This window comes from Erpetoichthys calabaricus, chromosome 3, assembly GCF_900747795.2.
Source record: "Erpetoichthys calabaricus chromosome 3, fErpCal1.3, whole genome shotgun sequence".
In the NCBI taxonomy this organism is placed as follows: domain Eukaryota; kingdom Metazoa; phylum Chordata; class Cladistia; order Polypteriformes; family Polypteridae; genus Erpetoichthys; species Erpetoichthys calabaricus.
Genome location: NC_041396.2, coordinates 227,701,699 through 227,718,143, shown reverse-complemented (window position 1 = coordinate 227,718,143; position 16,445 = coordinate 227,701,699). Strand labels below are relative to the sequence as shown.

Here is a 16,445-nt window from a genome sequence, read left to right as displayed (position 1 = left end):
ACTGTTATTTTGCAGTTAGAAAGGTGATTCAATGTGAAATTTAGTATTAAAGTTTGAATTCAACAAACATTCATGGAGTACTTTTCATTTTGTTTTTTTTCAATTTTAAACAAAATCTGAACTTTAAGCTACCCAAATACCTGTAATGATCACTGATACAGAGGACACAGGCACTAAATACTAATTCAATAACACTGAACAGCTTAAATTCCAATGGCAATTTAAAATACATAACACAACAAAAATCTCAGTATCTGGAAAATGTTATCTTTTTTTATACATTCCCACAAACTGTAAATATGTTTTTCTGCAATGACACAGTAAAGGTCTAATACATTATAAGAATATACTTGACTTAGCTGGGATTTCCAGTTCAAAAGCAGGTCTTAGTTGGAGCAAAAACTTACCCACTGCAGCCCTCAATGGATCACGTGCCATGTTTACGAAGTCAGGGGTAATGACAGGTGTAACAACGTGCTGAAGGTGACAGAGTGAGTGCTGGAGAACAAGCCTGTGGCCTTGAGTTGCCAAGTAGTTTGTACTGATTGACTGTCTCCCTTCACCCGATTACATTCAAATTTACTTTTCCACTTCTGTATGGTCACCATTTCCTTCTAAATTCCAAAGTCACGTGTGACTGCCTATCTGTGTACCCTACAATCCACTGACTTCCCACCTCATGCCAGATGCTGCTGTCTGGCACGTCTCATTTGGAATGACCAGATACTGACAACTCATGGTCGGTCGATCTGCAACCTGAACTGGGTGAATGTGAAATAACTCAGAATGAAATGTATTGTAAGCCGCTAGTTCTCGGAATTAATTCAGAATGAAATTAACTTCGTCATATCCATCTGACTTTTGCAGCCAGATGTCTCGTGTATCAAAACGGAAAAAACTTAGGGTCACGAATTTCATCTCGACGTGCATTCATAGCCGATGAAAACAGCTAGTTACCAGTTATAATATGATGCGATGTGTGAGAGCCCCACGCGTTCTTTGAAGTTTCTTTTCTTCAGGCAGACGTTTTAGTTTCCTTGCACACTCCAATGCTTACAAATCTGCCAAAGCGTCTGGGATTTTTTTTTTTCGAGGCGCTGCCAGGTCGCGCAGGCGCCCCTGAGCCACTAGATGTCGCTTCGCCGTTACAACGCGTGGCAGCCGCTTTGCTTTTTGTAGTGCAGCTGCTCAGCGCTCGTTCGCCGCCTCGCTCGACCGCCCGCCGGTAACTCGACACCACTGCTGAGGTTTAAAGTCAGTGCAGGATGGTTTCTTAACTGCCCTCTCCGAAATGCTCGAGCCTCACAAGGCACCCACGGAGGCTGACAGACTGCAGATAACAGGCTGAGAGGAGTGGCACGGGAGTCAGGGAAGACGACACGAAGAGCGCCCTTTTGCTCGCTCGCTGACAGTTAGACGAGCGATGTCGACTTTCAGATGAGCCAGCGCGAACTTTTCACTTTTCACAGGCTGATGGGTGACCATTCACGGCGACTGCGTGTGAGCAGGAGATGATGAAGAATTACAACAACAGTAGCCGCCACAAAAGTGCACCTCCGAACCACAGCAGAGATACGAAACCCCTCGGCGGCTGGCTTTCCTTGCTCTTTTTGCGCTTCTCCCTCCACGACTATGGCTTCTGCATGGCCACCCTGCTCTTCTTCTGTATGGGATCTCTTTGCTATCAGCTGAACGGTGGACCCCCTCAAATCCTGTTGGAAATCAGGCGCTATCTGGGTAAGCGGACTGTGTTCACATTTTTCTTTCTTTCTTTTTTTTGGTGTAAGCGCCACACGGAAGGTTTAAGAGGAGCAAGTCTCGTGGGCGCCTTTCGGCAGGCGTGTAACAGCAGGCTTCGCTGCTCCTTTAAACTATTTCTTAACATCCCTTCGGCATTGTTTTGAACTTTCCAGACATTTCTTTAAAGTGGTCCACACAGTTGCGCTTTCAGGCACACTTAAGACAGAAAAAGAAAGTTGGAAGCACACGGCAGCATCCTCTGGAGGGACAGCTGTGTAGTTAAAGTACTGTTTGTGACGTACGGGCGCGTAAGAAATGTGGACGACGTGAGCGTGCGGTATCGGCGTCGCGCAGCTGCAAGTAACGGGAGCGCGCTGTATCGTGTTTACCGCGGTATTGTCGGCGCTCACCTGTTAAAGTGGTCGGTGTACTGTCGATTTGTGTTGCCTTGTCGAAAAAAGCTACACACGCAAAATATTTACACGTTTAAAAGTGAAAATGCCAAAATGAACATAACATTTTTATGGCATTACTCACCATCAGCCAAGTTTTTTTTTTTATAAGGTTGCACATAGCAATCATCCTCGGCTTACTATCACAACAACAATGCTGGACAAAAACCCAGAGATTAAATTGGGAAAGGCATTGGATTGAGGCGTTGGATATGTTTGCCCCTAATGGCTTAAGTGACAAATAATACTTTTAGTAGGGTTTGTTTCATTACATTTTATTTATTTTTTTATTTAAGAAACGTATTTATTGACTAGTTTTAGAATACATGTGTACTGCGCATGTGCAGAAGCATATTTTGATAGGTATGTGGTTTGACAGAACACCAGCAAGCATCTACAGTAAGTGAAGCCTCCGTAGTGTCAGGTTGCGGCCTGTGTTGTTTGTTCTGTACCTTGTTATGAATCTGATGGGCTACACAAGATGATCAGTATTAGTTGGTGGTGATACGTTTCTGTCAAGTTAATCTGTGGCAATTCTTTTTGCTTTCCATTGGTTACTTATGCCTTGTCTTGTGTCTTCATAAGAGTTACTTATACATGTTTTCAAATACAATATAATAGAGCTTTTTTGTTTATACAGTATAGTGCTCTTCACTGAGTGCAATACAGAGTGGAGTAAACAAATTATTAGGGAAAACATAGATTATGATAAATGTAGAAATCAGTTTTTTTTTCTGCTTTTCCTGACTCACTAGCCGTGTTTCCATTAACCTCCTTAATGCACATGTTGAAATTGCGAAACAAAAAAATGGTAATGGAAACACATGAAAATTAGAAAAAATGTTTATATGCTCACTTGAGGTGGTTTTTCAGGTGATACAAAAAAAACAATTCACAAATGCAATGGAAACACTTTTTCACATTTAGGTCATGTGATGTGGCGTAAATTTTCAAATACCTGTGCAAATGTGATGTAGCAAAAACAACAGGATCATATTCACTACCAGGTGACAGAGCACAAATGTCCCTGATCATTAATCTGTCGCCAACGACCACCTGCAGAACAACAGATGTCCAGCCTGTCCTTTTAGCATAATCCAGGCACCTGTCACTTGGTGCACAAATAAGGATATGTCAGCCGTTGATTGCACTGTACACCTGAGGTATTTTTTGTGCCTTGTAAGTGCACTGCGAAATCTGCCGTGACTCTTCCACATCTGGTAAAGTGATATATCGCCTCATTAGTTTGGAGCATATGGCCTGACACACCCCATATACACACCTGTGAATAGTGGTTTTGCTCACACCAAAAATGTCATCAACAACCCTATACTCTGCACAGATAGCCAGTTTATAAAGCACCTATGCACTTCTCGGTTGGGACTGGCTCGCTATTGTATGCTACAGCACGGGACACAAGAGGGCCTTTTGCACTGCATAATTCCATGAATGTTGAGCTGCTTATCCTAAAATTTTGCTTCCACAGCTCCTCGGTAAAATCACTGTGGACAGTTTCAAAGAAATCCCAAATACGTGGCCTCTGCCAAGTACAGGGAGTATGCCTTCTCTTTATTGTATTCACTCACTCTCGTTGCCTCTGATTAAAAACAAACACGGCAATTGTAGGCGTAATTGAAATAACAGAACAAACACCCATCATTTCAGGTGATAAAACAAACTTTATTCACATAAAATCACTCAGTGGAAACACAGACAATTCTCATTTGTGTTTTGTTGATATTGCAGAAGTATCGCTTTTATTTTGCGCATAACTGCAATGGAAACGCAGCTACAGTACATATGATATAAAGTTCGACTCGTCTTGATGTCTAGTTATGCAAGATGTTTAGGTTTTTTGGGTTTTCCTCACATTTTGTTCCTTTGAACTCAAAAAAATAATTTTTTATGCCATTTCTGGATGATATTTTGTGCTGATGACTGTGCCCTTAGAATCTCACGTGCCCCATATTAAAATATGGTACATTTGTCAGTTCATTGGCAGAGCAATATGCAAGTCATTGTAAAGTGCATATCCTTTAGTACATTAAAAATAACTAATACTATCAATTCTATTCAAAATGGGCAATATCAAACTAATCATCCATCCATCCATTATGCAACCCACTATATCCTAATAACAGGGTCATGGGGGTCTGCTGGAGCCAATCCCAGCCAACACAGGGCGCAAGGCAGGAAACAAACCCCGGACAGGGCGCCAGCCCACCGCAGGGCACACACTCACGCACAATTTAGAATTGCCAATGCACCTAACCTGCATGTCTTTGGACTGTAGGAGGAAACCAGAGTACCCGGAGGAAACCCACGCAGACATGGGGAGAATATGCAAACTCCATGCAGGAAGGACCTGGGAAGTGAACCCGGGTCTTCTAACTGCGAGGCAGCAGCGTTACCCACTGCGCCACCGTGCTGCCCTCAGACCAATTAGATATTCTATATTTATGAAGCAAACGTGTCACTTTAGAATACAGTTTTATTTGGGAAATGAATGTATATCATGAATTTGAAGAAAGAATTTTGACTTGAAAAATACTGAGCTTATCCTTTAAGAACTAGGAACTGTTTAGGTGCAATATCAAGGGGCCCATTTCCTTTGATATGCCTACGCACTTATGCTAATTTAACAAAGAACTTCAGGGAGAATTTAAATTTCTTAAAAATGTGTATCTGGTACCAAGAAAAACAATCTGATATGCCAAGCATATTGTTCTATTTCCCGTGGAGGATGAAGGGATATTTTTAGCTTATCATTACCAAAAAGTAAAAAGATGCCAGAAAAGAGTAATTGTGCCAGGTATAGGGTATAGGGCTGCTTGCATATTATTCAGCACCATGCATAAAATGTGATCTGAGTGCCTGCGTATGGCTTTTTAATTTAATTGTGTTATCATATGTTCAAGCGGCGTTGAAGTGGTTATAGATACCATTGTAATACAGCAGTGCACCCCAGAAAGTGCATAAGATGCTGTTTAAAGTACAGAAGTAGAAATAATATTTTATTATATGAATGGCTTTGAAGGCTGTATTTGTAAGATATGTTTTGTTTAGAGTTTTCATGTGTATGAGAAGTATAAACACGTTTAATAATAATAGTGATACATTTTATTTATATAGAGCCTTTCCCATGCTCAAGACATTTGTATGCAGCATTTTAAAACCACAATACCCAGAGTCCAACCACTCTTAATAATCCCACTCTTCCCCATGGTGGCTGTTCCATATTCTTTCAGGTAGAATCTGGTCACCTTATATACAGTATAAATAAAATGAAGTTCTTTATTTTAATAATCTTTGTTTATCATGGTGTTGGAGTGTGGTGGAGTGTTGCATTTTGTTTTGACTTGAAAGTTTGAATTTCACTGGACTCTGTATGTGTGACTTGTGGCAGAGGACCAGGGACCTTGCCCCACTGGGACGCCTGGAACAGGGAAGGGCAATATATTCCCCTGGACGCAATAGGGCAGCCCCCTGGATTTCATCAAGGCCATGGATACAAAGCTGGGAAGCTCAGCTCTGTGGGGATCTGTGGTCACCACCAGGGGGCGCCTGGATGGTTCCTGAGCCAAAGACAACAGCACTTCCACCACACCAGGAAGTGCTGCCGGAACAGGAGCAATGTACGTCCGGAGTGCTTCTTGCTGCAAGGGCAGCACTTCTGCCACACTAGGAAGTGCTGCCGGAAGACCATCACGGAGCACCTGGAGCACATCCAGGGTGGGATAAAAGGGGCCGCCTCACTCCATTCGGGGAGCTGGAGTTGGGTGGCAGTAGATGGAGTTTGCAAGAAAGGAGTGGAGGCAGTAGAAGGAAGAAAGGACAGAGCGGTATTGTGGTGATCTGTGACTTGTGTGTGTCGTGTTTTTGACATTTGTGTCTGTCTGTGTTGAGGCTGATCTTTCACAGACTGTATGATTGCTATTAGTGCTAGTTCATTGGCACAGCTGTTAATTTGTGAACAAGGCATACTTGCCCATACTGTTGTAATCTGTGCTCTGCCATGTTTCTGTGGATTAACTAGTCACTTGCAGACTAGTACACTAAAAGCATCATAAGTAATAGCAAAGAGAGTGAAACATGCTGACACTGATTGCAACTTATTCACTGTTTCGTCCCATTCAGGGTTCCTATGAGAACAGATCTGATGAACACTCTTTTTATTGTCACAAACTTTATATTCATTAATTGAGCACACTGATCGCAATTTTCTTTAAGATAGAAACATTTATTAAAGAATAACGGTCCTCAATTAGTCAAAGTAAATATAATTTTCTTGGTGTTCTTTTGATTCATCCTATGTTCCTGTCATGTTTGCAGTCAACACAGACTATGTCATATTCTCAGCAAATCTTATAGTTTGGCCTCCATGCGCATTAGCTAGAGATTCATTGCTGGACTGCATTTTTTTTTTTTTTTTTTTAATTGAACCATTCAGTGCCAGAGCCCTTGAGAAAGATCTATTTGTACTGGGTCCTGTGTTCTGCAGGAGTGCAATCAGCTGTGGCTGGGATTTTTAATACAATTTTATGTTACGGAGCATCATTCGTATTGTTCAGCAAAGGTGTGGTAGGTCAATATTATCACTGGTAAATGTAGAATAGTAAATGATAAAGACAACACAAAATTTATTATCCATTTTGTTCAGCAACAATGCAATTGATTTATTCTAGTCAAGTTATTTTGTTTGCCATCTTCATAGTTATGACAATATTCCTTTGTAAGCAGTGTTTGCTATGTGTTTATCTCTCATGTTTTGATGTCGACTAACGGCTTACACTTCTGCTATTCTCTGGAAACGTTTTTCTGTGTTAAAGCTGGATTTGTGGAGCAAAAGTAATATGAGTGAGTGTATGTAATACTATGATTTGTGGAGCAAAAGTAATATGAGTGAGTGTATGTAATACTATATTGTGTATAAGCACAAAAAGAGATTGCGTGTCACCATACCCAAGAGTGTATTATTTTGATAGGATGAATGTACATAACACCTATAAAGTTTCTCTTTGAAATATCTGAGCTGCTCTTCTTGAAAAGCTCTGTTTATTTTCAACTGCCTGAGGTGTTCTCCATCACTGCCCTGTCTCTGTCAGGTTATTACAAAGTCCAGTGTGCCTGGGTGGGCTTAACTGGTGTTAGTCACAAACAAGTCTCTTTAAATTGATTGCTGATGAGAAGAGTTGTGCTTCCCTGTGCTGTCATCCCATTTTCATTGTTCTCTGTGTCAACATTCTGAAGACATGCTTTTTGATTTTGAAGGATGGTCATGCCACATGTCTGATTCCACCAGATGAAAATATCTTTATATACTTGTATTTTGGAATTAGCTGCCTGTTTTGCCTGTCATGTTATACTGGGCTTACGCTGAGAAATCTAGCTGAAGGATAACTTGTGATGTGCACAAGTCAGGTAGCACTGTTCTCACCTACCAAAACAGTAGCTTTGAGTTTTTCACATGCCACATTTAAATTTTTTTTTTAGAATCAAATTTACTATCTCTGTGAAGAAATGTAATTAATATTACGTTCACATGCTATGAGAGTTTTCAAATTTGTTATTTGTGCCATCACACCACATTGTTCCATGCAAAATGCATTTTCTAGTTTTGGGGGAAAGGTGAAATTGCCATTTGATTTACTGTTGAATTGTAGTCTTGTGATTTTCTTTCATTAAAATAAAAAGAAAGGTAAACACATAAGAAGAGTATCACGTCACTCCACATACAACAAATGTAAAAAGCAGTTTGTGGTGGAGCTGGGTATTTATTTGTTCTTTTATGATAATGAAATAAAACAAGAGGCCAGGGGATGTTTTCATTTGGAAAAAATGGGTTATCATCCAATTGTTAGCTACTGTTTGTAAGGGCATTCATGTGTAGGTTCCCCACTGGGGAGTGTGTATTTCACAAATATTTTATATATCATTTTTATTGGAAATTAATTGGTATTGCACTGTGGTTACAATTAAAGAGCCTTAATCTTTGCTGTACATCTTATTGTCCTGTTAGTGGGAGATGACTTTGGAGATCAGCATATAGGAAAAATAATGTTTTCTAAGTGTAAGTATATGTTACAGTGTGAGTGTTTATATGATGTTACAACTAGTATAGTCAATGGTCCAGATAATTACCAGTGTAAAGCTGTATATATCCCAGTGACCTGAAAGAATATAAAAAAATGGCGTAAGTGTTAGGTGCTGCTGTAGCACCAGGGGTGAGAATACACACAGTACGGTGTTACGGCACAGGCTCTCCATTGGGCAAGAGCAGGCAGGAGGTCTTCTGCATAATGCACTGCTTCGTAGAGTGTAGCTGACAGCAGACGCCCTAAATGGAATGGAGGTCTGGCTGAGCCCATGATGAAGCCAATATTATTTTAAGTAGATAGATACATCAGGAAAACAGATTACAAAAAACAGCCAGAAGGTCATACATGGAGACGATATGGGCAAATGCTTTCAAAAGCAGAACCCAAAGACAGGCAGCAGCAGCAAAAAGAAGGGCAAAATGACTAAACAAAACTCAGAAAATTTCCAAGAACAGAGTGAGGGTCAAGAAATCCAAAGAACTAACAAAGACTCCTAAAGTGAGGAAATGGGGATTGCAAAGACAAGAATGGAAATGTTCAAGCAAAGTCAGTAGACTTCACTTTTTAGGGCTCCAGTCCTTCCATCATGTGACTGACCGTAGCTGCTCAATAAATTTTTCCAAGCAAAAGACCCACACAGAAGGAGGCCATGGGCAAAGGGCATATAAATAGAAGGGCTCAGGGCAGAGCCCTGCCTATTCTTTACATTTTGCTGTATTTTCAAACAAATGTGTTACTTGCATTGTTAAATCTAGTCTCTGTCAGACAGTTATTTAATGTTGTATACAACATTGATGCTGCACATTTCAAAGACATGCACAGTGGGAAAACCTATGATTAATAGCCACTCTTGATCTGAAAGTATTTATATAGTCACTCCTGGGTTCACCTCCTCTTCCCATATTCACAACTGTGCACATTAGTCTCTCTTCCCTCTCACAAGCTCACAAAGAAGAACATTTGTAAATGTCTTTTGTTGAAGGAAAACATTCGTCACCTAGCCTTCAATTTTAGATTCTAGCGGCAAAGAAGCATAAATAATTTGTTTCAAGTTATTTTAAAAATCTGATTGCCCAATGTGACATATATTTGACATGGCTCTTCCTAGAAAGAAATGTTCAGCAGTGTGGATGAAGGACTCCCTTCCACTTAAGTCACTAGCAATTAGAAAATTGAATAACAAAGGTGCGACATAGTAACTTAAGGTGTTCGATGATGTGGGAGAAATCAAATATAGATATACAGTATGTCTTATATCTAGAATCTTATATTAAATTTAGAATCTCTTACTATTAGATACCAGGCAGGAGAAGAACCGTTCTTATTCGTCTTTTAATGTCGCTTCAAGAAGAGGGAGCATTCGCACAAGCAGTCTAATACAGCATGGTCAGAATGGTCAAAATATCAAAGTACAGAGGTCTGTTTTATAAGCAAATGAATTTACATAACAGTGTCAATCAATACATGCATTTAATCTGGTTGGTTCATCAGCTTATACCCAAAAGACGTATAAAATAAAAGTCAATCTTATTATTTTTCTGGGTCTTCTTATACCTTTTAAGTTGAGCTACCACCCTTGAAATTTCTGTGCATATAAAAACTGTATTCTGATTGTGTAGGACATATGCTTACTTCTTAGTCATCCTTCAGTACATTTTGTATATTACATCATCCTTTCTTCTGGTTCATTCTTTACTTGACCATCTCAGTATTTTTCCAAAACCCAATTCTTATTTTTCAGCATACACACTGCAAACAAAAATACATTTGAATTATATTATGTTATATTTAAATTATTCTTAAATTATTCTCTCACGATGGTCTGCTTCCTGTTCCTCCTGGGAACCTCTTGATCGTGGATCATCAATTGTTGTAACCAAGATGAGTCAGGCAAATGAGGACACACATCCAGCCAAGGGGTAGGTGCAAAAGTGACAGTGCTTTTGTTAAAAAACATCTAAATACAAACAGTGTTTAATAGTGCAGTGCAGCAATTCTTCAGTAAATAAATAATCCTTAAAAGTCAAAGTGATCATGGAGGTTAAAAATCCAATAAATAAATATTCATACTTGAGGTTAAAACAAGCAGGAAACAGTTCTTTAAAAACTCATGAACCCTGGTGCATCTCTTTAAAATGGATGTCTCCCCAACTTACCCTGTTTGGGTCTCGCTTGGAGAGATGTCATCCAACATCCTTCAGTCCTACCCATGTCCCTGCCGCCCGTCTCATGGCATTCCATAGTGCGCTGCTGAGCCTCCACTCCTTCGACTCCTGTGACTCCTGCTGCCAACTCTGGCCTGGCAGGGGAGTCCTCCGGGGTATTTGTGCTTGCTTCTGCTCCCTGGTTGCTCAGCAAGAGCCACCTTTACTCCCCTCTTGAGCACTGGCCACATGCTCCACCCACAGGGCTCCATTGCTATCTGCCTGCTTCTTTCTATTTTGCAGCCTGCTTGCTTGGTTGCTCTTGACCTTCTCTCCATCTGTTGACCTCCGTTCTCTCTCGAACCTCTGTGTTCCTTTTTGTGATTTTTGTCATCTGTTTTCCCCTCTCTGCCGTGCAGGCTCCTTTTTATCTGTCCTCTCTAATTGGGTGCAGGTGGGACATGCTGCACTCCCTCCCATTGCACAATTGAGGCACCCAACCAATCCACCTGCCTCCACACGTGAATGTGGTGCAATCGGCCAGGTACCCCAATTAACCACAGAGAGAAGTGTGCTTGTGCATCCTGCATCTGATTCCGAGCCCGCATGCTACCCGAGACGTGATTATTTTTTTTAAATTCTCCCGCAACCGTGGACCACTCATCACATACCTTCCTCTACAAGGCTGCAGTTGCATAGGAAGACTCCCCACTTCTCCCATCCAGTGCAACTGGTGGCCTAGGTCTGTGGCCCTACACTGCAGTAAAGCCAAATAATAGGACTATAATATAACAGAATGCCCTCCTGGTAACATACAACAACAATCAATCTGACACTTCTCACCCTTATTATAAATAAATTTGCCCATTAATCCCGTCTAAACCAAGGTGTCAGGCATTCATTCCAATAGGTTTTGCATAAGTGATTGAAAGTGAATTACTTTATCTCCACAAATTTTAAAAAGTGCAGTTTTTGTCTCAATCTGAAAACCTGTCAGACTGTTGTCTCTGTAAAACTCTAACCTTCCAGACACCTTCTTAATGAAGTTGTCGTAACACTGCATTTAATTTCAAATGTATTTACTTTCAACAGGAGGTGATAAGAGGATCTGTTTCTTTTTACTCTCCATTCATGTCTGAGGTGTATGCACCACTGAGCTCAGTCAACCTTGGAGGAAAGAAGGTGATGACATCCATCTATTGATGCCTTTGTCAGTCTTCAAAAATCCAAGAGTGTCTAAAACACAGATATGTTGTGAGGGGCAGAGAGAGCCAGTGCACCCACCTTAAATCATACTATAGTTCATTTGCTTTCACACAACATTGCTTCTGCTTATGTGTAAAGCAAATATTGTTAACATGGAAAAGTAAGGTAGCAAATTCTGGAAGTATGTTTTTTTGTTTTGATGAGCATTAATGAAAATATGAAAAACTGTTTGTTAGTGTTGTCACAAAAATATGTATTTTGTAGGTAATTTATAAAAGTTCAATTTATATTAGACACTCTTGATGACAAAAGGAGGGTTTATAATGAAGTTTACTCTTACAGAGGTCTGCAAGTTAAGCAGTATGGGTAATGAATTTGAATTGAATGTGCATGTCCATAAAGCATGGTGAGTAGTACATTAAATTTTGTCTTCCCTGTATGTAGAATAAAATAGTGTGCCAGTTGTGTAGATATTTTATAAGCATAAAAAAAACTTTGTTTTAACAGGATCATTAATTAAATTTAGAGGGTGCTATAAAAAGGAAGTCATACAGTGCTTATTGTGTGTGTGTGTGTGTGTATATATATATATATATATATATATATACAGTACTGTGCAAAAGTTTTAGGCAGGTGTGAAAAAATGCTGTAAACAAAGAATGCTTTCAGAAATATAAATAATGATTGTTTATTGTTATCAATTTACAAAATGCAAAGTGAGCAAACAAAAGAAAAATCTAAATCAAATCAATATTTGGTGTTACTACCTTTTGCCTTCAAACAGGCATCAATTCTTATAGGTACACTTGCACAAAGTCAGGGATTTTGTAGGATTATAGTCAGGTGTATGATCAACCAATTATACCAAACAGGTGCTAATGATCATCAATGTCACACGTAGGTTGAAACAGTCATTAACTGAAACAGAAACAGCTGTGTAGGAGGCTTAAAACTGGGTGAGGAACAGCCAAACTCTGCTACCAAGGTGAGGTTGTGGAAGGCCGTTTCATGTCATGGCAAGATTGAGCACAGCAACAAGACACAAGGTAATTATACTGCATCAGCAAGGTCTCTCCCAGACAAAGATTTCAAAGCAGACTGGGGTTTCAAGATGTGGTGTTCAAGCTCTTTTGAAGAAGCACAAAGAAACGGGCAACGTTGAGGATCGTAGATGCAGTGGTCGGCCAAGGAAACTTAGTGCTGCAGATGAAAGACACATCAAGCTTATTACCCTTCGAAATCGGAAGATGTCCAGCAGGCAAAGGGTGGTCACACCAAATATGATTTGATTTAGATTTCTCTTTTGTTCATTCACTGCATTTTGTTGATTGATGAAAATAAATATTAACACTTCCATTTTTGAAAGCATTCTTTGTTTACAGCATTTTTTCACACCTGCCTAAAACCTTTGCACAGTACTGTATATACTGTATGTATATATATAATAATTTTGCATTTTTATTATTTGTTAATGTGGTCAGAATTGTATTGCCTAATAACAGTGGAGGCAGCAAAACATTTTTTGAAACACTACAACTCAATGCTACTTTCCCAAATGTACCAATAGGCATCACAGCATCACCCATATTATATCATACTCAAGCGCAGGGTAGCTACTGTAGTGGTTTAAGGTATTTAGGTCAAGCTGTCTTTACAAAGTGAATGAAATACATAATGGAAAAATTGGTGATCACATTATTAAAAAGTGACTTAAACATTAATTAAGCATACATAAGATTCTCTTATCTGCTTCTGCTCAGTCCAGTTCAGGGCCTTGAAGGCTTGTCAGACAGAGACTATTTGTATCAGTGGATACAGAGCAGGAATTAGACCTGGATGGGGCAGCACTTCATCACAGGACCTTCTTCAAAATACACACACACACTCCCTCACAAGCGTCAATCTAGATTTGGCAGTTAAACACATAGACGTCTGTGAGATTTGGGTGGAAAAAATACCCCATTGACAAAGAGAGAATATGTATGTTACAGATCTGAATTTATGCTAGTACACTGAATCTGTCAGACAGAAGCACTAAACACTGTGCCACCCATTGGTGTATTACTATTATTTTATGGAGCTTCATCAATAAAATGTATAGGCATAATGTGTTTTACTAAACAGTAGCACTATTACAACTAATGAAGGTGGAAAAAAATTGCAGCATTGACAGACACAAGAGTGATATTGGAACTACATGGAGAATGATGAGTAATGCAATTGGTAACATACAGTACTGTATACTGTATTAGTTGAACAATAACGCATGGCAAATCTAGGTTGAAATTCATGGAAGAGGAGAATAAGCAGGCAGTATGTAAAAACTAGCAATGGAGTGCACTGAAAAGGCCGACAGATTAAGGAAAGCAAAATGTGCCATGTCCGTTTCATTTACTTGACTTTGTTTCCCTTTTCTTCTCTCAGCACCTCCACAGAGTCATCATTTGGTGTGTTCAACAGTTGCCTCTCCCTGCATAATGCCAGTGACCCACTAACCCATCTTGCATGTTTACACAGTCAGCCCTTACCAGCTCACAAGGTTACAGTATCTGTAACTGGTGTCATTGTCCACACATTTTGAAGTAGTTGATCAAGGACAAAATAGAAGAAGGAGTTGGTGGAATGACATTTTCTGTTGCTGCTTCACAGCTAAAAGATCCTGAGTTGAAATCTCAGTCCAAACAGCAACTTTTTTTTAGAGATTTATGTTTATATAAATTTTCTCTCAGTACTCCAGTTCTTTTTCCCCAGTCCCAACCTTACAAGCTTACAGCGCTAAGTTGGCAACATAAAAGAAGAGTCTTCTCTGAAATCAACTGGTGTTCCATTCATGATTCATTTCCGCGTAGCACTTAATGCCCTAGGATAAGGATTATCTCCCTGAAACTCTACCTTGGAATGAAAAGGTTCAGAAAATGGATAGATGAATGTAAGGTGTATATTTGTAAATGTCTTAATTAAATTAATAGGTACTAACTTGAAACTGAATTATAATTAAAAAAATTAATGGGAGCAGATATCAACCTGAAATATACAGTACTACTGCAGGAAAAAAGTCTGAGAACCCTTGGGAATTATTGTACCTGGTATGCAGTAGTGTGCTTAAACTAATAACACACAGACAATTGCAGTTTTTATCAGTACTGAATGGATCCTCTTAACACGTAAAGTTCAACCTGGAAAAAGTATGCCAACACTTGAATTTTAATAACTAGTAGAACATCCTTTAGCTGCAATAGCTGTTATCAAACATTTCCCGTAGCTGCTGATTAGACTTGCCCTACAGTAATGAGAAAATTTAGACAATTCCTTCTTACAAAAGTGTTTTAAGTTCAGTGATACTTCTGGAAATCCTTGCATGAAGAGAAGTCTTCATGTTATGTCTCAACATTTCATTTGGATTAAGGTCTGGTCCATGACATTGAAGCAGTGCTGAATTAAAGTTGAATTAAATCAAGTGACCTAAAGTAACAAGTGCATTTGAACTATATGGAAAAACCGCTGAAGAATGTGGTGAGGACATCAAGAAAAGATTGGAAAAGCACTGGTACAGGCCGAAGGTGATACTGGATGGATTGATTGCGTAACATTTCAGAATACATTTTATGTTTTGTTGCATGTTTCATGTTTTATTTTTTTTTAAATATTCTTTACGTTTGAGTTGAGCTTACCACTGCAGTTTATTACTAAACTTAAAAAACATGGGTTTTATCATTTTTGTGCAAATCAGGAAAGCAGGATTAATTTTAGCGAAATGACAAAGTTAAAATAATTAGGCCAAACTAAACAGCCTAACTAAACAGATTATTGCTGGAAATAATCAAGGGAAGTAAAGGTAAAAGAAACGAGCATCTCAGGAAAGGAGTGGAACACAACCATACAGAGAGTACACTCTAGTACTATATGTACCAAGTCTTCTGTAATTGAACTAGAAAATCTTCCTTCAATCTCACACATCTCATATAATATTGTCTAAAACTCCAGGCAAGATCCAGCTTGGTGTGTTACCATCTAGCTCTAGTATCACTAGGGCATATGATTTAGGAATGCACTAAATTAACATAATTTTGGACCATAATCTTTACCTACTTCTTAAACAGCCTTGGTGTCATAATCCCTTCTAATCCATTGACAGCAATATTTGGTGTAATGTTAGATGGGATTGAAGTACTGTGGTGGATTGCCGGCTTCTTACTCCGGCCCTCACCCCCAGGCCGCCAGGAGGAGCTCTCCGGACAGCATAAACGTGCCCCAAGTTCCAGCAGGGCCTCATGGACTTTGTAGTTTCTACACACAGCCCTGCTGGATACCTTGGGGGCCAACAGGAGTCACTGTAGGGGGGCTCGGGGCTCTTATGTGCCCTATAACCCGGGAGTACGTCATGGTCACGTGACAGGAAGAAACAACGTGCTCCCGGGGTAAAGAAAAGGATTGTTTACCCTGACTCGGAAGGAATAAGGAACTGTGGACTATTCGGCAGGAACACCTCCGGGTCAGGGTGTATAAAAGGACTATGGGAAAGCCCAGACATTGAGCTGAGCTGGGAGGTAGGGTGGCTAAGTGTCTGGGAGAAGAAGGAGAGAGTATTGTGATTTGTGATAGTTATATGAGTAGTGTGGAGTGGAGGGTGCTTGGTGCACTGTACTGTAGTACAATAAAATTGTCTTGTACTATTACCTGGTGTTTGGAGTGGCACCTGAGGGTTCAAGAGGTGGACAAAAGCCTCTACTGTTACAGTACATAAGGAGAAATTGATGATCATATCTTATACAACACTACTAGCACACAGACTTGTCTTGCCCAGA

At 39.8% G+C, this 16,445-nt stretch overlaps 1 protein-coding gene across 1 annotated transcript in view; it reads left to right on the top strand.

Moving 5' to 3' along the window:
* Positions 1 to 1,137: 1,137 nt before the first annotated feature.
* The window catches only part of usta (uronyl 2-sulfotransferase a), a 395,470-nt gene continuing 380,162 nt past the window's right edge, over positions 1,138 to 16,445 (top strand). Inside the window, exon 1 of the mRNA XM_028797879.2 lies at positions 1,138 to 1,737. Within this exon, the coding sequence (XP_028653712.1) occupies positions 1,512 to 1,737 (226 nt within the window). The 5' untranslated portion in view covers positions 1,138 to 1,511. The remainder of the gene's footprint in view (positions 1,738 to 16,445) is intronic.